Here is a 25,662-nt window from a genome sequence, read left to right on the forward strand (position 1 = left end):
TTTAAAGAGAAAGTTAAAATATAATTTTATATTTAATAATGTATAATATAAAAACAAATTGTAATAAATATGTTATATGTGTGTGTATATATATATGAATAAAGCAGCACTTTCTTCCCTGCTTGTAGCGCACAGTCACCATGTATTCGCCCACCGACCCAAGGACAGTGCGTCACATGCACGTCACTGGGTTTTGGTGATTGATAGGCTCCCGGCAAATAAAATGACCTGCTTTTCCAGCAAGCACGGTAGGATGTGCTCCTTTTTTTGTTGTTGTTTTTTGTGTTTTTTTTATTTGGGTTCGGTTGAAGGATAGTTTTTTCCCGTTACCAAGCAGCACAGTAACGTGAAGATGGTAAGATCTTTATTTATCGTTCAGGCTGAAGAAGTGCAGTCTTCTGGCAGGACGTACGCGCTTTGCACGCTTGATGTGGTCTTGTTGCATGCTGCGTTAGTGACTCGTTGTCTACGTTTTCCCGACATTTTGTCCTTTTCTCTGTAGTTATTGAAGGATTGGCTTGGTTTGCAATCAAAACGGTGCTGTTATTGCTTTTTAAAATTTCTGTCGTGTGTAAAAGCAACACTTTTACTCGTGTGAAAAAAAGGTTTGGTTTTGTTTATTTTACACTGGTTCATTACAAAGTAAGAAACTGGGACTGTTAAAAAATGTTTGTGTTATTCATATGGATCGTTTCACTGAAATATTTTCTGTTTGTAGAAAACGTGGACGATTAATGTACCTTATATGTAGCACATATAAGATACGCATCTTCCTCCAAACGTACAACCGAAAGTGCCTCCATCATGTCTACGACTAGGTGAATATGTGAAGCTGCGATGCTTTTAGTATTTGACCATGCTGGTAGTCCAAAACTAAAGTAAAGCTCGGTAGTTAATGTGCAAATCTTACAACCTCTTTAGCGAAACTAATGTTAATCCAATGCGCAGTAGCAGTTGTTTAAGATCTGCGGCCAGATTACCGGCGTGTGTGTGTGTGTGTGTGTCCGGTGCTGTGTGCTAGTGATCTCCGGGAGAAGCTGCGGGAGAAACGGAGAACACTGCAAGCATCTTTAGTGAAGGTGAAGGATGACACTCAGGTGTGTTACAGGCTGCGGTCTCTGTGAATTCATCACAACTTTTGCCTGTAAAGGACTTTTTTGTTGTTGTTGTCTTTTTCTACCTTCGTTATTTACGAGTATTCAGTATAGTAATTGTATCGGTTGGTAAATTTGTCCAGAAGGTCCATTCTAAAGCTTACCTGAAAGTAGGATTTATTTTTTTTAATACTCCACTAAAGTGTTTCTTGAGTAAACTAGAAAAGAGTTAAACACTGACTAACAGGTAATCAAAAGTTTAAAAAAAAAAAAATCTTACAAATGTTAAAAAGAAGTTTATAATGTGAACATGTATGTTTTGGGTGTGTTATGAAGCAAGCGAATGATTTTGCTAATGTGTGGTTTAATTTTTCACTGGTTAAACTAGCTCTGTTGGGAACCTAGACCCTTCCTTTCTCATTGGAGATACTAAAGATACACACTACCAGAATCAGAACTCTGGAAAGCTGCAAGCAGGCAAAGGGAGCCAAGCATTGTGAATGAATCGGTTTTCCACTTTCCAAAGTTGAACTTGCGATTCGGATATGGCATGGCAGGTTTGCTTGACTGGTAAGAGTGAGCTAAGACAGCAGCGTCACCAAATGAGCAGGACAGTGACCGTTAACGTTAACGTTTTCAAATGAAAATGGGCATTTCTGTTGGCTTTCATGGATGCTGCTGTAATTTTGGAATACCAGCCTGAAATCTAATCAGGCAACCAACCTGATGGGTTTCCTTTGTCCACAAATTACTTGGATAACAAACGTTTGTTTTTTAGTAAATATAGGGAAGTAAAAAGTAAAATATTTCACCCACGTGCATAGTGGAGTGAAAGTAAAGCTAAACCCAAATGTACTTAAAGTACAAATACACATGTAACTTTACACCATTGCCTGCAGGTTTGTACTACCAACTGCAGACAGTCTGCACCCAGTCATACTCTGCTCACCTGAGGTGAACAAGTACAATTGTTTAAAGAGCTTGACTCAACATGTCCAACTGAGGTGCAGGGGGAGCATGCTGACACACACACACACACACACACATACACACACACACACACACACACACACACACACACAAAGGAATACAGAGGGGTGGGGTGGGGGTTGTGCACGCATACTAAGACACACACACACACTGGGACAAGGTGGTAAGGCATGTCTGTGTGTTGTTTACCCTGCCTGCTAGGCTCTGGTTCCCTCCGACTCTGATATGCCTAAGGACAGTGACCACACTGCGGTTGAGGTTGGTTCTGTTTGCCTCATCTTGCCTTCTGACACACTAGAACCTTCTCTTCTGCTCTGTAGTGTCCTAGAATGCAGTTTCTTTCCTCGCAGACTCTGTCAAGTCTATGGTTTGTACCGTTTCACGGTTCCAGAAACTCCTTTCTTTGTTCTTTTATATATGTTTTATTCCTTACTTCCTTGTTCACTGAAATATTGTGTTTGCCAAGTTGGACAAGCTACATGCTTTGTTTCCTCTTTGGTATGCACTGCTAAAACGTCTTCTGTAACCGCTCAGCCTTTAGGCTGCACACTGAATCCTACCCCTAACCATTAATACAAATGGGCCTGCTTAATTTAAATCAAGTAGTTATCGTTGCATTGCCTTTCTGATCATCTAAAGAATACTGAACAGAAGTCGTTAGTCCTGGTAGGCTGTTTTTTTTTTATTATTATTATTTTAACTAAGAGTATAAGCAACAAGACCCTCGTCATTAACATGCAGCAGTGGGATTATTTACTACAAGCTCCTGTGATTGAGGATGCCGAGCAAGTCTTCAGAAACAGCAGTGATTTTTCTGTAGCTCCTTATCGAGCATTTTCACTGGCTGTATGCACTATTGCCGAGTCAGCTATGTCCACCTTGGCTGCTCTGTTTAAAGAGCTACGAGTGTGTTCTGAGTCTCAGTGCGTGGTAATTGTACTCCATCAGGAACTGAGCGGCAGAGAGGACCCGGGTGAGACCCTGCGACGCTCGCTGAAGGCAAAGAGAATCACGAGGAAAAAGAAGGTGAGGATTTCCTGTGACTGTCCCGTCGTCGGTCCGTGTTCCTGTGCGGTTGCAGGACATTGAAAAGGCACCAGGTTATTGCTTAAAACGTGCTTCATAATAAAGAAGCTGCTATCCTCGCACCAATGTGTCAGTCAAAACCACTGGGCCATCACCAAAGTCCTGGGCTTTCCCAGATGAGGCAGTGATGTGGTGGCTGTTTGACAGATAGTTTTGTTTGTCCCTGTCCATCTACTTTTGATCTGTGCGTCTGGCATTACAGCTGTTGGAAGAGATGTCAGCGGAGGCCCCCCCAGAGGAAGTGTTGGAGGAGGAGGAGGAGGTCACGGCCGTGCAGGAGCTGCAGTGTGTGCAGGAGGAGACGCAGGCCAAGGGAGGCCGCTCAGTCCGGTTACAGAGAGGTGAGAGAGCCTCGGTAAAACGTAGACTAGGATGATGCTATAGTTGCTGCATTAGTCTTTGTGTTACCTCCTGTGTTAACATTTTTGTACTCACTGAAAACCTCTCTCGCTGTGTCTGTCTCTCTCTCTCTCTCTCTCTCTCTCTCCCAGATCTTCCTCCTCTCCCTGCCGTGTCGAGGGCCGACTCCAGTGTCCCGCAGAGCTCAGTGAGGCAGCGTGTGAGGGACAAGCTGAGAGAGGCCAGGGTGAGCTCACCCCAACTACCTCACATGCTGCAGGGGCGACCAGGCTCGTTCTGCTTCAGACAATCAGTCCGTTAGAAATCGCCAAACTCCCAAGACGTATTTTGTATCTTGAAAATATCAAACCCTGTTAAATAAAGCCCAAGCCATTAACAGTGGTCAAATGGCGATGTCACACACAATTTGGCAGTACAAGTTCTAAACTGAGTGGATGTGAACAGTAATACAGCAACACAAGTGTCATTGCGTGTCAAAATCCTGTAGTACGTCTCACAGAAGCTCTTAATGTAACTCTTATTGGATACTGCAAGAATAAACAAAAGTATAGTAACTACTGCACTGTGTACACTCCCTCTGATCAGTCCAAGCTGTGTGTGTGATGTGTACACTCCCTCGGATCAATCCAAGCTGTGTGTGTGATGTGTACACTCCCTCCGATCAGTCCAAGCTGTGTGTGTGATGTGTACACTCCCTCTGATCAGTCCAAGGCTGCGAGCCTGTTACAGCAGGAGTCCTTGCTGGAGTCGGCCAGTCGCTTACAGAGTCTCCGGGACGGGGAGACGCGCACCAGGTTCGACAGGGAGGTACGTGAGAAAATGCACTGTGCTGATTTTACGTCTGCTGCCTGACATAAAAAAAAAAACTTGCACTGACTGCATGTCCTGTGCAGATATATACTGTATGTCTGAAATGCATTTGGAACAATACCTTGGTCTTTTTTTTCACTGCATAGGTTTAACGGTTTAGAGAACTGTTATAGAATCTTTCTACAAATGTGTACAGAATCTTTCAGGGTTAGTAGGACTGTGCTAGAGGTGTAGAAGCTTTGGTATCTGCACGTTAAGTTCAGCAGTAAGCGTTGTGCATGGTGCTGAGATGCTGTCATTTCTGCAGACAGATCTGGAGCTCGCTGAAGGCGATCCATCCTTCGCCACTAAGGTGAAATTCCGCGACGCAGCCAGACGAGTCACCAGGGACAGTAGGGTAAGACAGATCTATTCCCCAACAGCCCTCAGACGTTGTGGCAGACAGAGGGAAGTGTTTGGCAGTTAAAGAGTAAGAGCACAGTGCAGCCAGGTGCATTATCTTATATTATACGGTGCTACATTTGGGAGACATGAGTAGAACAATTGTTAATAGAACAATTATGGCAGCAGCATTTTTACAACTGTAATACACTGCCTGGCCAAAAAAAAGGTCACACACTCTCTAATATTTTGTTGGACCACCTTTAGCTTTGATTACGGAACACATTTGCTGTGCCATCGTTTCTACAAGCTTCTGCAATGTCACAGCATTTATTTCTGTCCAGGGTGGCATTAATTTTTCCCCAAGATCTTGTATTGATGATGGGAGAGTTGGACTACTGCGCAAAGTCTTCTCCAGCACATCCCAAAGATTCTCAATGGGGTTCACGTCTGGACTTTGTGGTGGCCAATCCATGTGTGAAAATGATGTCTCATGCTCTCTGAACCACGCTTTCACAATTTGAGCTCGATGAATCCTGGCATTGTCATCTTGGAATATGCCCGTGTCATCAGGGAAGAAAACAAATCCATTGATGGAATAACCTGGTCGTTCAGTATATTCAGTTAGTCAGCTGACCTCATTCTTTGGGCGCATAACGTTGCTGAACCTAGACATGACCAACTGCAGCAACCTCAGCAACTGCTCCTACAGGCTTGTACGGTAGGCACTAGGCTTGATGGGTGCATCACTTCAGCCGCCTCTCTTCTTACCCTGATGCGCCCATCAGTCAGGAACAGGGTAAATCTGGACTCATCAGACCACATGACCTTCTTCCATTGCTCCAGAGTCCAATCTTTATGCTCCTTAGCAAATTGAAGCCGTTTTTCCGGTTAGCCTCACTGGCAAGTGGTTTTCTTAAGGCTACACAGCTGTTTAGTCCCAATCCCTTGAGTTCCCTTCGTATTGTGCATGTGGAAATGCTCTTACTTTCACTATTAAACATATCCCTGAGTTCTACTGTTGTTTTTCTACAATTTGATTTCACCACACGATGAAGTGATCACTGATCACAATCATTCAAGATTTTTTTCCGATCACATTCCTTCCTCAAAGATGATGTTTCCCCACAGTCCTTCCACTTTTTAATAATGCGTTGGACAGTTCTTAACCCGATTTTAGTAGTTCCAGCAATCTCCTTAGATGTTTTCACGGCTTGATGCAAGCCAATAATTTGACCCTTCTGAAACAGATTAACATTTTTTCCACAACCACAGGATGTGTCTTTCAACATGGTTGTTTAACAAATGAGAAGCTACTCACTGCATCAGTTAGGGTTAAATAACTTGTTGCCGTCTGAAAACATAATCACCCATGCGGTACTTATCCAATGGGAGGCTCTGACCTATTTACTTAGTGAAAACCAGGTGTTGACTTTTTTTTTTTTTGGGTCAGGCAGTGTATCTGAATTTAGAATGTTTGTTTTTTAAGTGTTGCTACAGCAACGGCAGTTAAACATAATAATAATAATAATAATAATAATTATTATTATTATTATTATTATTATAATAAAATGTTTTAGCTACCCCAACACTCAGCCTTGTTGTTTTGAGGAAACGTGCACTTTCTCAGTACGCATGGTGGTTTGTTTTTGTTGGTGTCTCTCTTTGTTTGACTAACCAGGCAGAAACTGGGCTGCCCTCTGCTGAGGAGGCGTACAACTTCTTCACCTTCAACTTTGACCCTGAACCCCAAGAAGACCAGCACAAGGGTCGACTGAAAAGAAGACCCAGGAGAGGAGAGGGGGAAGGGGAGGAAGAGGAGGAGGAGAGAGAAGATGAAGAGACTGAGACGGCAAGAGAGCATGCAGAAGGAGATCAGTCCAGGGTAATTTCCGCGATCGTTCATCTGTGCATTTTTTTATCCGCATATGCAGTGTACAAAGAGCCGACAGGCATAAAATAAAATCACACATACCAGTAATGGTCTGAGCTGTATATCACAATGCAAACCTAAGCCTTCACCACAAAACCCATGCGTATATATTTACTGGCATGCGCTAATTTCAGTATATGATTTCGCTAATGTATGTAGCTTAGACTAGTGAACTTGTCGTGATTTCCTTGGTTGTAACTCAGGAAGAAGACGCACCTCTGGTCAGAGAGGAAGACGAGGATCTGTTCATTATCGATCAGTCAGCACGGGACTTCCTGGAAGTGACGAGGGCAGAGTGCATGGAGTACAGCACACGTGTGCAGAGAGAGGAAGAGCTTCTCTTCACTCCAAGCACGAGGCCAGGTAAGTGTGCGAGCACCCGAGTCCTGATTTTCCGTTAGCGGCAGGCCATGGTCTGCTGCAGCTCGCTGGTTGTGCTGAAATCGTGGTGTCCCATCTACCCACACATGTGCTCCTCAGTGCCAGCTTACAGCAAGCTACCAGAGAATGTTCAGCCACGCTACCTGGAGGAGGAGGGGCTTTACGTCGGGGAGAGACCGCCGGTCTCCCTGTCCAATCAGAACATTCTGGAAAACCGCATTCTGATGCAGGATCAGGTAACTGACATAAATATATAGTTCGGTGACCTTGAATCGATGGCAACAACTCTCATTATGAGAAACAGGAACCCAACCATGAGAGTATCATTTTCTTATGCATATGAAACCAACTACAGAAGTGCACCCCACTGCTTGGTGGCTAAAGGAAACCGATTCTGTTTTTAATGCCAGATGTATTGGTGTGTGTGTGTGTGTGTGTGTGTGGTTTTTTTTGTTTTTTTGTTTGTTTGTCCTTCAGATTGTTAAACATTGCCACATTACTCTAGTCTTGCTTGCTTGGTGGTGATTTCACTAGGACGGGCAGTGTGTGCAGAAACTACTGCTTAAGTCTTTGCTTTGCAAACTCTGCTCTCATCGTCATAATCACTCTGTCCGTATAAGAGCCTTACTCCATCAGCAGAGTCGCTCCGAGGCCGGGATTCCGCCGCTCGCACTGGGATCACGGTGTCCTGCAACGGTCCGTTTGTCTTTGCGTGAAATGCAAAGTATGCTTGCCAAATTTGATCTGTGGGTCCGTCATCGTCTTTGGCACATCCACTGAGACGTGACGGCCTTTCCTCTCTGGCCAGGGCAAGAAGTGGTTTGGGGATGACGGGAGGATGGTGGCTCAGCCTGACCCAATCAAAGAGTCCTCGACGAGACCGCCCCTTTTCCATCTGGAGGAGGAGCTAGACCCAGGACTACAGACCGTCCACAGGAAGGTATCTTGAGGTTTACCCCTCCCTAGTCATGTAGCAATTTGATTTTCATTTTTAAAGCTGACAAATTGGGCTTTTAAATAGACATTCTTGTATTCCTAAAAAAGCTTCGTTTATTTTTACAGGGAAATCACATTTAGACACAAATCCCCGTTTTTAAGGGGAGTCACGTTACATAACATCCTGATCCAGTTTAACAAAGTATTGCCTGCTCGTCAGGCTCGTCAGGTTTACATAAACATGATTTTGCAAACTGTAAAAAAAATAAATAAAAATGGCATCACTCTCCAAGCTCTTTCCTGTGCATGGCTGTGTCCAGTTGCTAAGCGACAGACAGCTGGTAATAATATTTATGGGACTGAGAGGTGTGAGCACTGAGATTGGCTCCAGATGGGTGGTGATGTCATCGGTGGAACAGGGAGCTTGGCGGCGTTCAGAGCGCATGCGTGGACGAGCACAGGCGATGAGGAGGCGATGCACTGTTGTAGACGGACAAATCCTTCTAGGCCCGTGTTTTTGCGTTTTTTGGATAACAAAATATCGGAATAATTGCAGGATTAGAATGACTTCCAGTTCAGAAGGAAGAAAGTCCTGTAGGTTCCATGTGGCAGAAGGTTTGTTTCAGGAACTTGTTTGTATCTGTAAATAAAGGACATTTTCTGACTGCTTTTTCCAAGTCTTATAACTCTCAGATCATCATAAGGCATTCGAGGGTGTCTGGAAGACATCTCAGTCCTAATTCTCCACAATTCCCTTAACAAGTTTAGGTAATCTTCTAAGAAACTCACTCAAAGTGCATGGAATATGTACAGCACAGATTCCATAATAGTGCAGAGTGCACAGATAGTTCTAAGCAAATAATTTTAAGCCTGAACAGGACTGTCTTGGTTACAATTTTCATAATTGTATCTCCCCCAGACGACAGAATATATAAATTTGATGTTTTATTCCTCTGTCTGCATAGCATCGCTGTTGCGCTTCACTGCTCAGTTGAACTCGGTGTCCTGTCCATCTCTGCGCAGACGCTGACGTCGAAGCACATGAACCGCTACACCGTGGGAATCGGGGACTCCCAGGGAGACTACCAGCTGGACGTGGACGTGTCTGGCCTCGTTTTCTCCCATCACCCCTTGTTCAGCAGGGAGCACGTTCTGGGGGTGCGTCTGGCCCAGCTGTGCGACCAGCAGCTCAGCCGACAGCACAAAGACCTCAACCGCCTCCTCAGCGATAAGGTGAGTGGAGTGACGGCTGGCAGGATAGAACTGGGAGTGGGAGGGTTACCGTTTTGGCTCCCGGTGCATTGTCAGAAAATAGTGACAAATTGTACTGAATTAACCTTGACATAACTTTGCCTGTTTGTGCGTGTTTGCGTTTGAACCCAGTTGAATGGTTTGAGGAACACTGTTCGGAATATGTTGGAGCTGCATAATGGAGATGGCCTCAGTCATGTGACCCAGCAAAGAATAGCAGAATACAAACAGGAAGTGAGGTAAGCAATACGAGCCTCCAACAATGACGTACATTGTGGGTTACTCCACAATGGAACAGTGTTGATTTAAAACTGAGAAGTTTTCAGAGGTTAATATTGTACATGAAGCTAACTGTGCTTAACGTTACTACCTCAAGCAATTCCAGTTTCGTCGTCTTCGGATGTCAAAATCTGATACCGGTCGTATTGTTCGCTGATGAAGCTGAGCTAAGAATGAGTACCGCATGTGTTTCATCAGGCACACACGTCGGCTACGAGACGCGGAGCAGGAGAAGGACAGAACGTTGCTTAAGAGCATCATAAAAGTCTGGAAAGAGCTGAAGGCTCTCCGGGAGTTCCAGAGGTTCACCAACACGCCCTACAAACTCTATATCAGGAAGTGCGTCCCAACATCGACCACATGCAACATGCTGCAACAAACACTGACCACCCGAGCCAGTGCACTCCAATAAACAGCAACGATCTAGTCTATAACCCTCCCATGATGATCAGTAAACAATCTAATTCTCCAATAATGACAAACTGATCTGACACGCCCCAACAGACGAGCCAGTTCGTCGCTCCTTGACACCGGCAACCCAACAGTCCTAATTCTGCAATGCCAAATCCGGTCCACGTGCAGTCGACCGTCCTTATACGGGACGTTCTGAGGCCTCTTCCCAGTTTAATGTCTTAGGTCTTGGCCTCCTCAGGGTGGAGGTGGAGCAGGCGTCGGACGAGCTGGAGCAGGAGGCGGAGGTCCAAGCGGAGGTGGCAGAACTGCGGGCGGAGTACACGGAGGACTACGAGACGAAGATGAGTGGCTACAGAGGACAGCTGGAAGAATGGAAGTCCTGGAGGAGGAAGGAGGTATCGAGACTCCGGCGATCATCACAGGATGGAATGCAGGAACCTGGCTGTTACTAGATCATCTGGTAGCTAGCTAGCAAGGGCTAGGGACAACCTAATATAAGAGTCTGGGTTAAGGTTAGAGTTACGTCTGAGATGGAGATTTTTGGGCACAATCAAGTAAGTTGTGGCCATCGAGTAAACACTGGCCGTTCTGCTGTCTTCAGAAGGTTCTAAAGAAGAAACAGAAGCAGAGAAAACAGCTGTCCCGGGATGAGGAAGATGAGGGAAGTGAAGAAGAGCTGGGAGAGGAGCCCGTGAAGCCAGAAGCTCCAGAGAAACCAGACTTAGCAGGTCTGGAGCAGCAGGTGCGCAAGAAGGCCGCCAAGATCCGCAGGAGACCCGGGGAACCAGTTCTGCTACCGGAGCTTACCACCGCCGGTCCAGTAACTCCTAACGAACAGTGTCCTAGGTGAATAGAGCTACACACACACACACACACACACACACACACACACACAGAGAGAGATCGAGTGAGGACACACATATATGGAGTTAGTCTATTTTCAAGACCTTAACTGCGGAAGAGAGCAATTATATGAATTATTAGCCGAACTCAAATTACTCTCAAATCTACATTCAAACTCATTTTTGTGTTGAACTGGTTTTCTTTGCACAGTACAGTAAGCACAGTATTTGTACTTATGTACATTTTGTAAGATGTAAATGTGCATTGCCTTTACAGAAGTAATATTTGTATTATTTTACATATAGACTGTAAAATACTGTGCTGAAAATAAACCCCACACTCATGTCTTGTGTTTCCAGAGGTGAATTAGCACGGAGGGAAGATGTGACAAAGCGTTCTCTATACATCAAAGTCTTGTACAATGACAAAGAAGTTTCTAGAACAGACAGTCGCTCTTTGAGCACCGACTTCAGAGTTCATTTTGGCCAAATCTTCAACTTGAAGATAGTGAACTTGCCGGAGAGCATCAAACTGCAGGTTGTGTGTCACAGTCTGGTTTCGTGTGTGTGTGTGTGTGTGTGTGTGTGTGTGTGTGTGTGTGTGTGTGTGTGTGTGTGTGTGTGTGTGTGTTGACTTTTTAACATTTGTTTTCCTCCTTAGATATATGAGAGCATTGGCTCCTCCTCATCTCAGTTAGCAGAGGTGTGCGTGCCGATTCCAGAATCTTCCGTGTTAACAGGCACCGCTCCTTCTGAGGAACTGGAGTTCAGCAGCAACCAAAGAGTCATGTTCAACCATGAGGGAGTCGGAAGTGGTAAACACACACACACACACACACACACACTTCTTTATTTTGGTCTGCAACATAAATTGCATAATTAATCTTTTGTCAGAGATGTACTGTAAATGCAAGTTCATACAGCTCTAATTACTGAACCGTGAGGATCCATTACTTAGCAGCCTAGGGTGAGTGTAACACACTGCAGCGACTCGCACAGTAGATGATGTCTGTCCTGTGTTAGATGTGCCGTTCTCGTTCGCGGCGGATGGCAGTGACCGGCACACCCTGCTGACCTCGGCCAAGCTGTCCTGCTGCGTATCGTGGGCTGTAGGCGAGGGCGGAGTGCCCCTGGCCCCCCCTACCAGCCAGCCCGCCGCAGGCCTGCACAGGTGACCCACGCCACTCCGGGAGCTTCGGATAACCACATGGGTTCTTCTCTGCGGGCCCAACGTGGCGGCTCTCTCACTTCCAAGCAGTTCTGCCTTATTGATCTGGAACGTTTCAGTGTTTTGCAGTCTGAAAAACATTTTGCATGTCTCTCTGTCGTTCAGTTGAATTCAGCAACGCTTTCCTGGCATGAATTTTACATATTAGGATTAGTGCCAAAGCTCAGATTAGGTCAGATTGTGTTTACTGAGTCTGAATGTTGTTGTTGTTTTAATATCTGTTTAGTCAGGTATGTTGCTTTAAAGTGCTCGTGTTTTAGGGATTTACACAAATTAAGAATCGAAGCCTGTTTTGATGCTTTGGTAGGTCCTTTCCATTTTTAATGGTTGTTGTGTATTTAGAATTTGGACGGGACAGATTTGCATAGCTGAGGTGTAGTTGTCCTGAGGTTCTTTTGGTGTCTGCGATATAGTGGAAAGGCAGTACAATTCATAAAAAGGTTGGTCTGAGAGACGACTTCTTTCTGTTTCTCTCTCTCTGTCCGTAGTGGTCTGAGGCAGAGGGATGCTATAGCCTGTATCGGTGCATCAGGTCTGAATGACATGAAGAAATTGCGGAAGTGGGCGGCGGACTCTCGCCTTGACCCCAATGACCCCAACAACGCCTCCATAATGCAGCTGCTCTCAGTGAGTGACCTCGCGCCATGGGCTGTGCTCCACTCTGCTCTCAATCAGAAAAGTGCCCTTCAAGCTCAGAGTGCTGTTTTTATATACAAGGTCATGGCTTGTGACAGTGCTGTTTGTGTCCGGTCCAAACCGGGAGTAAACGCATCCAGTCCCACATGTTGGGAGACACGTCACTGCAAGTCTAACTTTGAAAATGTCATCCTTCACTCCCTGTCACGTTATCTCATGTCTTTGCTCCTCTTACTCTCCTCCTCCTTCACTCGACCTCTACCGGTCCCTCCGGCTGTCCCTGCGTCTCCACACCTCCTTCACAGATGTCCGGCGGAGGGGAGGTGGCCGTCCCCGATTACTTCCGACTGGAGCAGCTGCAGGAGGAGTTTAACTTCCCGTCCGACGGGGAGCTGGATCGCTCTCGCCGCTTCCGCCTGCTCCGGCTCCGGAGCCAAGAGGTGGCAGAGTTCCGCAACCTTAAAGCCATCCCTGCCCTGGAGCGTGAGATCTCTGAGAAAGTGTTTGAGGTTTGAGTCCCTTTTTATTCGCCGCCCTGCTGTAACCAAAATCCTCACTTATAAGCCTCGTATCTGTAAAAATGTAATTTTACAGAAGAAATAATCATTTTCCCAAGAAACTTTGGACCATTTCTATTGATTCACTCATGATTAAAGGTTACCACAATGTAAAGGCCAGACGGCCTTTTCAGACGATGTAAAAATGAAGTTTTCTTCCATCCGCAATAAAATTTTTGATTCTTGACATTGTGCGTGCATGTGTATACACTTGGCCTTCAGCCTAACATTCATCCATTAGGACTATGAATGCCGGCTGAAGGAAGTTGAAAGGGTCGATGCCAAGGACCATATAGATGGACACCGTGCCCTGGTTGCCAAGTATTTGCAGAAGGTGAGTCACCCTCTATGTAGAGGTGCCTTTAACCAGCAGTAGAGCTTTTTATAAAGGACTCATGACTATTGTTGTTTTTGTTGTTTACATTGCTCGTTCTGGAAGGAAAAAATTAGAATCATATGCATGTGCTTAATGTCACCTCGCTGGTTCTTTATCTAACCACAAGGGGGCCTACTTCACAACTACAGGTGCGTTACGTTAGGTTGCTCAAATCCAGTCATGGAGACTCAATGACCTCCAAACGACCTCCAATTATTCCCTGCTCCAGGATCCTAAAAAGCTCTTATCGGGTGTGATGCAGGTAGGAACTATTACAGATTCCCACCGATTCCTCCCCGCACCAAGATCTGGCCCATCTCCTTTAACAACTCTTTCATCACGCCATCTGAAAGTGCCAGAAATCTGGACAATCTCAGCCCATGTTGCTAATATGACCCAGACATGCCGGTTTCTCTCATCAGGAATAACCTAACAAGATCTTTCTTTCCAAGGATGCTACTCAGGTGCTTGTCCAGTCCTTCATCATCTCAGGACTACTGCACGCTTCCCTGCTCGTGTAGCCAGACCATATCGGCTGGTCCAGAATGCAGCTTCACGACTCCTAATCAGTCTTCCCAAGTTCACATACATCACACCACTTCTGCGTTTGACCACTCGCTCTTCCTATAGTTGACCATATTGGTTTTAAAACCCCGACGTTTGCTTTCAAAGCTTACAGTGGACTTACAGCTGCCTCCAACCTGCACAATATCTCACCCGTCATGACTTTAGCATAGACAACCACCCTGAGACAGAGAAGGCATGCTTCAGGACTCTTTCCTATACTAGCACCCAGATGATGGAATGTACTTCCGCTATCTGTCCGTAGTCTCTCGCTGTCTACAAACGTAGACTAAAGACACGTTGCTGCAAGAAGCACTTGAATGATCGCCAATCTTTCACTTACTTCTCTAGATTTAAAAATAAATAAATAAATAATTGCATGGATTTTACTTCTGTGTATTCTCTCTCACATGGTTCTAGGTTACTGGTATACTTGGACTCAGGCCTTTTACGCTAGTGTAAGGATTGTTTCCATGGGAACAACTGAGGACTGGACAAGTGTCTGCTAAATGTTGTAAATGTAAATGCATGGGCCTTGTTTCCCAGGAATGGAGCTGAGAACCTCTGATTTACCCCAACCCAGAATACAACTAAAGGTCAAAGGTCTTCAACATTTAAACACAATCGCTATGATCGGTTTCATTTATTCGGCTTGAATACCGACTCTCATGCAACGTGCGGTTTATCCACACTTCTCTGGAGTCACGTTTGGACTTATGGGTCACTTCCACAGTACCTGGCATGTCTTCATGGCCCTGTTTTGGCTTTGCATTTTGCCCAGTGTCTTGATTGAGTTCCTATGAACTGAGCACGGGTTCATCCGCAGTCACGGTTCACCTTTTAGAGCAGGCCGGGGTCCTGAAGCAGCCCAGAAAATGATGCAATATGTCCCGGCACGCATACCCATGTACATATCGATTTTAGTGTGTCTTAGGCTAGAAGTGACCCTATCTGACTCCCATTTTTTAACTCACCCTCTCACTTTACCTTTTAGGTGCGTAAGTCAGTCGTTAATCGCTTCCTCATCACAAAGCATCATTTCATCCTGTCCGATCTGGTCATAGAAGAAGAGATCCCTAGCATTGGGTAAGCGGTTCCTCTCTTGCAGTTTTTGATCTGCAATTTGCTCATGAGAGTATCCTTTGACTGAAAGTAATGATTACTTATAAAATGTTTGAAGGGGTGGGGGCTTTTATCTAAGTTCATGCTACTGTTCAAGTTCAAGTTCAAGTTCCGTTTATTCGTCACATACATAGTCATACACAGTATAACGCGCAGTGAAACTGTTCTGCACATTGAAAAGAAAGCAGTTTTTTGTCTGTTCAGATTTTATTTATTTGATTTATTCTCTTCTTTTATCTTCCGTTTGCTCTTTTTGCGTTGTGTACGTAGACCAGCAGGCCAAGGGTACGTGTGCAGGCCTCTCTCTCTCTCGCTCTCTCTCTCGCTCTCTCTCTCTACTTCTCCTCTTTAACCCCCTTCCCATAATGCACTTATTGTGTCCCATAATTTTCCTCCTTCGTAAGTAAACATGCTCTTTCTCTGCAGTGCTGTACTGGTCAGTGCGTAGTTTTAGACGAGTCCAGTTTCTCTGTATTGGCGTTCAGCCATGTGTGTGTGTGTGTGTGTGTGTGTGTGTGTGGGACATGAGCTGTAGAAAATGGCCCCAGTTTCACTGAACTGAGCTGAGTGGCTTGATCTACAGACCAGCATTATGAATGCAATGCATATGTGTGGTGGAAGGGGGAAGGTCCATTTGATTTAGACTGTACAATGATATCGCGCTCTAGGGTGAGTCTGAAGTGGCTTGCTGAAACTTTTTAAGGCACGTTTTTTTAAACCTTTTTAAACTGAAATGGTATTAAAACCCGTTGTCCAGGACTAGTGCTCCTGGTACATCCGTTTTGGTTGCTCTCAGGTTAAAGCTCTCTGATCAGTCAGCTCAGTAGTCTTGGTAGCCAGTAGTCTTGTTGCAGCCAATCCCATCAGTACTTTAAAGGAACGCTTCATCCAAAATTGCGGCTAATGACAAATTAACGCTAGGTTAAAGTTTAGTAATTAGAATTATGCAGATTAGGTTTTGCGCATAGGTCCCTTGTCCACGCCTTCGTTAGACACGGTGCATCCGGTGTAATTGGTTGAAGCGCTTCTTTGAAGGGGAGGGTTCATTTGCTATGTAAAGCTGCACCTAGGCCGCAAGGTCCAGCTGTGCACCGGCACGTGTGGTGATCGTCTGCTCTGGTCTGATGCTCAGGATTCTGGGCCTGAACCTGTTTAAGCTGGCTGAGCCCAAGCGCCCCCTGAAGCCACAGAGGAAGGAGAGGAAGAAAGTGACAGCACAGAACCTCTCAGACGGAGACATCAGACTCCTGCTCAACATCATCAGAGGCTACGACATCCCTGTCCGCAGACCTAATGCCAGGTAGGGCGGAGCCTCGCTAGCCGGCCCAGTGATGAGGTCTCATGTGTCAGTATGACGGCGTCATTCGTAACACGTGGTTTAACATGTGACCTAACTTGCTGTGGTGTTTGGCCATTTGTTTTTAGACAGATGTTACACATACATATAGACCAACTGATCCAGAAGGTCTCTGTTTCTACCCCAGTGGGATGTAAGGATACTCTCCTGTGTGTGTGCGTGCGCGCGTGTGTTTTCAGCAAACCAGTGGGGGCACGTAAGGGTTCCCGCTCCTATGGCGACCCCTTTACATCAGCTCATTCCTCCCAGACAGCGCTGCAGGGCAGTGAGTGGCCCCTGGGACAGGTAACATCCTCCTTACTGTACCCACACCGCCTTGCCTTCAGAGTGTATCTACGACCTTCACAATGTTCAACAAAGTGTGTGTGTGTGTGCGTGCATGTGTGCGTGCGTGTCTGTTAGCCCGTGATTCAGCCCTTCGTGGAGGTGTCTTTTCAGCGTACAGTGCTGCGGACCTCCACAGCGGAGGGACCAAACCCCTGCTGGAATGAAGAGCTAATCCTGCCGTTCAGGTGGCTTCATTACCTCTCGTAACTGCTGCATAAAATGCCTCCAGAAGCAACGGCATGTGGTTGCTGGTAGTGGGGGAACTGGAAGTCAGTTGCAGGGTTCAGAAAGTTTGACCCAATTGCGGAATCTTAGAATTTCAGTTTCAAAATAAATAACTGCCTTGCGCTATTTCATGAGAAGCAGCTGTGAGTGATTGCCGGGTATGGTAGGAAATGAGAAGATTTTCTGAGATTCTGTCAGTTTCTGTGCTCAACCTGATTCCCCCCACCCTCTTCCACACAGTGCACCCAGTGGAGACTACAGCACATCCAGTCTGCAGGCTGTTCGTGACGAAGTTTTCATCAACATTTTTGATGAGATCCTCTATGAGGTGGTGGAGGTGCGTCACATGCAAGAGAATCATTAACCACACCTGCAAGGGGCACCTGTGCTGTCTAAGATACTCTGGCTGCTTGTTAGGATTAAACCTCAATAATAAACTACTTTTAATAACTACTTAATTGCTCCTAAGATTGCACCTGCAGGTGTATGGCCATTATGGGCTAGTTTCCCCGAACATCGTTAAATGTCAGTCTTCACTAAAACCAGTTTGCGAAGGTGATTCAACGTTGTTACTGCAATGTATTTCAAGCCTGAGTGTCATTCTAAAACATACGTGGAATACATACAGTCTGTGAACATCAGCCAATTTGCCGAAGGTGGTACATTTCACTTCTTCTAAAGAGCTGGATCATGTGTGTCTCAAATGTGCTCTCGGTTTCTTTTTCAGGATGAGAGAGAACGGGGAGCCAGTGTTCATACTCGCATCGAGAGACACTGGCTAGGATCCATTAAGATTCCATTCAGCACAATCTACCTGCAGTCACGGGTACATTGTGTGGTCTGACCGTGCCGTTCATGTAATCTGAATAAGATGGGGCTTCATTGCTGACCAATGATTTCTCAAACGTGTTTCCCGAGATTAAATGTTTCCACTACCAAGATGAACTTTTTCGGTCTCGCACCTAACCACAGTCTAGAGAAAAATGATCATTCTTTAAGTCAAGTTTAAACGCTCACACTGGTTTGGGAGATCAACGCGAATCTTTCGGGTCGACTGGCAGATTGACGGGACGTTCAAGGTAGCCACGCCGCCAGTGTTGCTAGGCTACAGCAAGGAGCGGATCCTGGGCAGTGAGGGCGGGTACGATGCCGTTCGGAGCCCGAGTGAGGGCACCTTCCTCACGCTCTTCGTCACCATCGACCCTCAGCTCGTACCCGGAGACCCCATCAGGGAAAAGGTGAAACAAAATAACAAACCAAAACAACAAACATTCAGTGTGTCACTTGTTCACCCCCCCCCCCCCCCCCCCCCCCCCCCCCGATTCTTGCAAATCTTCCTGTTCTTTTCTCTTCTTTGATTTCTTTTCTCTCTGTTTAAACGTTAACACACATTTGAGGGAGGAAGTGGGCATGTGTGTGTGTGTGTGTGTGTGTGCGTGTGTGTGCGTGCGCGTGCGTGCGTGTAATTTCACTACTTCCGTTTTAACAGCTGAAGGACGTGACTATAAATGTAAATTCTACGGAGCGTTTGTTCCTAGTAAGCACAAAATAGTGTCAGTCGCTGGACAAGACCACAATCACTTTGTCTCTCCCCCATAGTAACAAAGCTATGTCTGGTCACTTCTCTTGTGGCCTGGATCTTTAGGTTTTTGGTTAAGCTCTTCAAATGTTCAAAGTCATGAACATTACAAAAAAATGAGTTAAAATATGTTATTCTTTACCTTTTAGACTGTGTGGAACAATATATCTACTCTTAGAATTTGAAAAGCAAGCTAAAATTTGAATAAGTGCTTTATGGCCCATGTGACAGAGGAAGGCACCAAATTCCGTAAGCAATAAAAGATAAAAGGCTTGATGGAATATTAAAATGATGGTGACGCTACACAGGGCTTTTAAAAATATGGTGAATGATAAAGTTCACCACAATTTCACCATTATATATACATTGTATAGGCTTATTCTCTCAGATGAATGACTTCTCCTTTATTGGTAGTTTGCTGTAACTGCGGTAAATGTGAGGAATCCAATATTTATACAACTTATGTAGGCGTAGGGTCAAGAACACAAATGACCTCTGACCTCTATCTGATCTTCCCCCTGGCACTGAGAAGTTCGACACTCAGGAGACGGAGCGATTGCTGCTGGCGTGCGAGCTGTACGAGAAGGATGCACACAGGCGTTTCCCTGACCGGCGCTGTGTCACCACTGTCGTGGACATGAATGGCAAAACCGTGTTCGTCACGCGCTTCATACGACCCCTGACCCCTCCACAAGAGCTGCTGGATGCCTTCCCCAACAGCCCACAGGAGACTATGGTCAGTTCCGCTTGGACACAAGAACCCATCCTTACTCTGCTGCTGTTGTGGTTAGTGTAACATGGCCATGATGGGAGCACACCGCAGTGTTGCTATTTCTGGATATTTCCACGAACACTCACAGACTTCACTGTAACTATGAGGTGGTTACTCTCACATACACATACCGATGTCAGAAAGCGGGTACTTCCAACAGCCCCGCCAAATGTAGCATGGCAAAGTAATTCATGTCTCTCTGGAGCAGCATATGTTGCGTCCCAGGTCATTTACGGCATTTGGCAGACGGCCTTATCCAGAGCGACTAAGAAAAGTGCTTTGTCATTTACTCATAGAATGCATCCTAGCCAGTACACCAGGTTACAGTTCAAGATACCACTGAATGCTGTTTCAATGCAGGGATCAATGCTGATGCCTAGAAGCACAAAGCACATATACAGTTATGTGCAAAATAACAGCAGTGTGTTTAAAACAACTGAAAAAAAGCTCAGTCCTCATAATAGCTTTTATTTCCATGAGCACTGCACATTCAATTCCAAATGAAAACATGAACGAAATATAAATTTTTCAACTGAAAATTACGAAAAAAGAATAACGGGCTGTTCAAAAAATAGCAGCGTCTTCATTTTCATTTACAAACTCGAATATTTACAGTATAAACTGAAAGTTGCTTACAGATTTAGCTTTTCTGTTGATCACTGAACTAACATTTAGTTGTATAACCTTTATTTCTGATAACTGCTTTACATCTGTATGGCATGGAGTCAACTAACATCTGACACCTGCGAACAGATATTTCAGCCCAAGATGACTGGACTACATTCCACAGTTCTTCTGCATTCTTGGGTTTTGCATCAAAAACAGCATTTTTGATGTCACTCCACAAATTCTCAATCGGATTGAGGTCTGGGGATTGGGCTGGCCACTTCATAACATCAGTCTTGTTGGTCTGGAATCAGGATGTTGCCCGCTTGCTGGTGTGTATGGGCTCGTTGTCGTGCTGAAACACCCATTTCAAGGGCATTTCTTCTTCAGCATAAGGCAACATGACCTCTTCCAGTATTTTGATATATTCAAACTGGTCCATGGTGCCTGGTATGTGATAAATGGGTCTGACTCCAAAGTATGAGAAACATTCCCAAACCATTATGCTTGCACCTCCATGTTTTACAGTCTTCACAGTGTACTGTGGCTTGAATTCAGTGTTTATGGGTAGTCTCACAAACTGTCTGTGGCCTTTAGACCCAATAAGAACAATCTTGCTCTTATCTGTCCATAAAATGTTGCACCACTTCTCTTTAGGCCAGTTAATGTGTTCTTTGGCAAACTGTAACCTTTTCAACACCTGTAACCTTTTTTTTCAGCAATTGTACTTGTACAGAACACATGTAGGCGTGTTCTGATTGTTGCAGTAGTCACAGGTAACTGAAGATCTTCTTTGATTTCCCTGGAGCTGATCATTGGATGCTTCTTTGCTATTCTTGTTATTCTATGAACTACCTGGATGGTAGTGTTGCTTTTCCTACCACGTGTTTCGGGATTTGTTTGCCATTTTAAAGCATTTGAGATCATTTTAGCTGAGCATCCAATTATTTTCTGCACTTCTTTATATGTTTTCCCCTCTCCAATCAACTTCTTGATCAATGTTCTTTCTGCTTTGGTACAATGTCTGGAGCGACCCATTTTACTCACTGAGCAAGGGCTAAAACCAGCAGGTACAACATTTGCTGCTCTCCTTCTTTAAATAAGGGCCATAACTGACACCTGTTTCTTCATAGAATAAATGACCTCACTAATTGAACTCCACACTACTATTAATTTGAACACACCCCTTTCATTAAATGAGACTATTACACCCAATTAGCAGCGTGCATGTCATGACTGTTGATTCTGTTGGTTGGCCATTACTTGGCTACACCTCGTCATGAATTTTTTCCCCATGTTGTATTATCTTTTCTGTCAAAATCAGTGATTAAATACATTAGTGATTGCTATTATTTTGCACATAACCATTATCCCAGACAGTGGTAAGTGCAATAAACAATAGCATTTTTACATTTAACTGACACTTTTATCCAAAGCAACTTAGAATTATGACTGAGTACAACTTGAGCAATTGAGGGTTATGGGTCTTGCTCAGGGGCCCAACAGTGGCAACTTTGTAGCAGTGGGGCTTGAACCAGCAACCTTTGGGCTACAAGTCAAGTACCTTAACTGCTGAGCTACCACTGCCCTACCCCTAGCCTATAATAAGTACTAGAGTTTCAGTTACTCGACACAGGTGCAGGATCAGTGGTTAGTTAAATATTCCACAAATAGTCTTCAGTCTGCGTTTGAAGACTGCAAGGGACTCTGCTGTCTGACCAGCCAGCTGAAGTTTGTTACACCATCCGGGGGGCAGGACAGAGAACAGTCTCGATGCTGTCTCGATGCTTTCTTGATGCTTGTCTTTCATGAGACCTGAAGCACGGCATTTCAAGCCGAAATTGAGGTTCAAAGTACTTAAGTCAAAAATGCTTCCATGAAACAAATGATCTGGACTTAAACGTCTAAGAATGCAAGTGGCGGGAATTTGACCGTTAGCACAGGGCCTGTTTGAGCGAGCAAGTATGGAACTCGTAGGGTAGAGAACTGAATGGGTTTTTTTTTTTTTTTTGAGAACTGCACCAGAAACTGAGCACCAGGTTAGGAGGCCTCATCTGTTGACCGGCATCCTATACCAACTTGGCTAGCTGGACAGTGCGGGTGATGTAGACACTTCCTTCCCTGTCTCCACCAACCTCCACCAACCTCTCACCCCTTCACAGGAGCTGGTGGCTCGGTACGTGTCCTTTATCCCTTTTCTGCCTGACAGCGTGTCTTTCGCCAGCGTCTGCGACCTGTGGAGCACTTGCGATGTGAGCGGTTTTCGGTAACTCCGTTTTTCCAAGTTCATTGTTCATCCTGGTGAAATATGGCAAGTTTACCAGTTAATTTTATATCATTTTTGTAGCAATTCCTGACGCTGTTAGCCGGGGACGAGGAGGAGCACGCCGTTCTGCTCTGCAACTATTTCTTGGCCATGGGCAAAAAGGCATGGATTATCATAGGATCCGCCCTCCCTGAGGTGAGTGTCTTATCAGAGGACCCACCCTCCCTGAGGTGCCTGGCGCATCATACGACCCGCCCTCCCTGAGGTGCGTGGCTTATCAGAGGACCCACCCTTCCTCAGACTGCATGTAATGGAATGAACAGTAATGGGGATGAGTTTTTCTTCTAAACATGCGCTAAAAAGAACTGCAGTCCATTTTTTTCCATCATCGCTGTAAGGAAAATTTCCCTATTTGCATTAACCCTGTCCCTCACGTGGGTCTGGTTGATCCTCCTCAGGGCCCTGGGGTGCGTTTCTAATAACGAATGACACAGAGTCATATGCTGAGAAACACGCATGCTTTATTCAGAGAAACATGAGTATATATAGATGGCAAAGCAGTTGAGTAAGCAGAAATTTGTAAATGACTAAGCACAATATGTTCAGACTTGATAGAATATACAACATCAAAAATGAGAAAGTTGTGTATCACCAGTTCAAACCATATTTGGCATAACCTTTTACCTATCTAAAAATATAAACAGCATATGACAGCATAACATGAGGGCAAATAAAATTGTAGCACTACTGATTAAAGGATGGACTGTTTAGAGAAAACGGAGTTGCATTGTGGGAAATTCCAATAATCATCAACAAAACACATCTGTAAACTGCCCCGCACCAGAGCATCTGTTAAATGCTGTAATGCTGTAAATGTCAGTTGCTCTAGTACCAATAATAAGACTGGAATTTATATTAGTATATATTTATTTACATTATTTCATGAAGCAATTTATATAGTCAGATATGAACAATTTCTTGTCAGTATCAGTATAAATATAGTTTACTGTCTGGATGTGGCTTGTTGTAGGGCCCCACTGCATATGTTCTGACCCAAGAACATAGCCGGTACCTGATCTGGAACCCCAGCACCGGACAGTACTATGGCCAGTACGACACATTCTGCCCCCTACAGGCTGTGGGCTGCCTCATCAACACAGACAATGTGAGTAAGCACACAGTTTTTCACAACAACGAGAACACACAAGCTTAACTTAGTCAACCTCAACCTCAAACTCGCAGTTTTTTTGCTTGTTTTTACTAACTTTTTAAAATCTAGCTTTAGAGGAATTGATTTTGGGATTTTGTTTTCTTGCAGGTATGGTGTAACATTCAGGTATACGCTGCTCCGATGAGGATGAGTTTTGATGTCACTAAACCGAAGTGTTGGAAGCCATTTTTTTCCAGAACATTCCCTGACCCCGGCCTCTCCAGTGTACAGGTGAGTGGCCATAACAATTTTCGGTTTTTAATGTTGCTGTTTTATTTAAATTAATATATACACTTTAAAACACTGAGGATAGAACAAATAACTGGATGAAAATGATCAAATGTCACTCATCAAATGTGGGGGTTAGTAAAGCTTTTTGAGTGCCTGTGTGTGTTTTTGAAGCCGGAGTACCTAGTGTACAGACGGACAGACCAGACTGCTGCCGCTGAGCTCCAGGACAGGCGAGTGTCTGAAGACTCTTTGGTCTTCAGTCTGTCTTTTGTCTTTTGCTTCCGTGCTACAAGTAAAGCTCGAAGGAATTTACAGCGATGGGTGGTGAGCTCCAATATCTGCTAGTGCAGTGGAGGACTTGGTAGTGGTAAGTAATCCTTTTCAGCATCCTGCTCTGTAGGATAGAGAAGATCCTGAGGGAGAAGATCATGGATTGGCGCCCCCGACACCCGACTCGCTGGAACCGTTATTGCACTTCCACATTACGCCACTTCCTGCCCAAGATGGAGTTGAGCGGAGGTCGCGAGGTGTCTGAGGAACATCGCGTTGAGCTACAGAGTCTCCTGGGAGATTACAGGGTGAGTGTTTTGATTGGCTGTCTTGTTCTATCCAATCAAGCCCTTCCTTTGTTCATTATATGGTAACACCCTCTATATGATCTTAAATTATATGAAGATAAGAGTAATGACTTAGAAAGAGCTTTTGTTTTCATCTTAAAACCTTAAACTATTTTGGGTGGGTATGAAAATATTTACTCTTATGTCTGATCATTTCCACATCAGATTTCGGGGTTCCCCTTGCACCTTCCTTTCTCAGAGATTCGACCAATCATCGAAGCCGTTTACAGCACAGGGGTCCATAACGTGGAGGCCCCCAGCGTGGAGTTTGCACTGGCTGTGTATGTGCACCCTTACCCCAGTAATGTGCTCTCTGTCTGGGTCTACATCGCTTCACTGATCCGCACACGCTAGCATTCCTAACATGGAGCAGTTGGGAAGCATTTCCAATTGGCTTTTCAAATATTTTATTAGACTGACTTTTTTTTTTTTTTTTAATTGTACATTGAAAATTGAAGAGCTGCTTGCATGTTTACAATTATAGTTGCAGGCAATCCTGTTTATTCAGTTAGTTTATAGTTTCCAATTAACTTAATATGCAAATGTTTTTTTTCTAAAAAAAAATTTCTAAAGTAAAAATACAGAATATGTATTGGAGTAATTTGGATTATGTCTGCTTTGCAATTAAACTATAAGATAACATGTAAGCGCAACTGGAATTCATGTGTTCTTTTGTGTCAAACTATCAGTATTGTCAAAACTGAGTGGAGGACAGTGTCTATATTCAGAATTCTAAGTGTTTCCTTCATTGGTTTGATGACTAATTCATCTTTTAACAAAGACAAAAAGGTATTTCTTAAAATCTAAAGCAGGTTAGTAGCAGGGATCAGAGAATTTCTAAATGTGCCACTTCATGATAAAATATTTTTTAAATCTTAAAAAAAAAAAGTGACAGTTTCTGAAGCCAACAACAACAAAAGATGGGTTCAACTCTATTTTAGAGATTATTTTACATATCTATTGAATAGATAAAAAGAATAGTGATGCATTGGGTTAGAATTCTGTTCATCAGTTGAAACAGATTTTCAGGAATACAGACTTTACACCTATAGGGAATGAATCTCTTGATCTTGGCTCAAGCAGGTCAGAAACACATGACAAGAAGAGAGCTACAAGCTAAAGTGTTCACATTTTCTTATTTAGTAGCCCAATGTCACTTACCATAAGTGCTGACAGAGCTGCAGTTTACAGTTAAGAATGCAAGCAATTTTATAACCCGTTTTTCCATCTAC

At 44.5% G+C, this 25,662-nt stretch overlaps 1 protein-coding gene across 6 annotated transcripts; it reads left to right on the forward strand.

Annotated features, from left to right (window-relative positions):
* The first annotated feature begins 288 nt into the window (after window positions 1–288).
* cc2d2a (coiled-coil and C2 domain containing 2A) lies at window positions 289–25,083 on the forward strand. Of its 6 annotated transcripts, none has more exons than XM_027028898.2 (39): window positions 289–355; window positions 719–818; window positions 1,022–1,097; window positions 2,286–2,342; window positions 3,033–3,110; window positions 3,373–3,511; window positions 3,662–3,756; window positions 4,236–4,337; window positions 4,648–4,737; window positions 6,403–6,606; window positions 6,858–7,017; window positions 7,135–7,271; window positions 7,844–7,975; window positions 8,995–9,204; window positions 9,355–9,461; window positions 9,700–9,840; window positions 10,154–10,310; window positions 10,517–10,761; window positions 11,118–11,295; window positions 11,419–11,572; window positions 11,781–11,928; window positions 12,474–12,612; window positions 12,927–13,130; window positions 13,420–13,512; window positions 15,113–15,204; window positions 16,373–16,540; window positions 16,777–16,882; window positions 17,000–17,109; window positions 17,390–17,486; window positions 17,877–17,975; window positions 18,211–18,387; window positions 19,261–19,464; window positions 22,269–22,358; window positions 22,454–22,567; window positions 23,403–23,537; window positions 23,691–23,813; window positions 23,985–24,043; window positions 24,214–24,391; window positions 24,596–25,083. In XM_027028898.2, exons 2-39 carry the CDS (start codon window positions 805–807, stop codon window positions 24,782–24,784), a joined length of 5,001 nt encoding a protein of 1,666 aa, XP_026884699.2. In that variant the 5' UTR covers window positions 289–355; window positions 719–804; the 3' UTR covers window positions 24,785–25,083. The 6 variants fall into 6 exon arrangements, with proteins under 6 accessions (XP_026884699.2, XP_026884703.2, XP_026884704.2 ...); XM_035521356.1 differs by lacking the exon at window positions 289–355 and adding an exon at window positions 368–408; XM_027028901.2 differs by lacking the exon at window positions 289–355 and adding an exon at window positions 406–450.
* Window positions 25,084–25,662: the final 579 nt, after the last annotated feature.

The sequence above is a fragment of the Electrophorus electricus genome, chromosome 22 (assembly GCF_013358815.1).
Source record: "Electrophorus electricus isolate fEleEle1 chromosome 22, fEleEle1.pri, whole genome shotgun sequence".
Lineage (NCBI taxonomy): Eukaryota > Metazoa > Chordata > Actinopteri > Gymnotiformes > Gymnotidae > Electrophorus > Electrophorus electricus.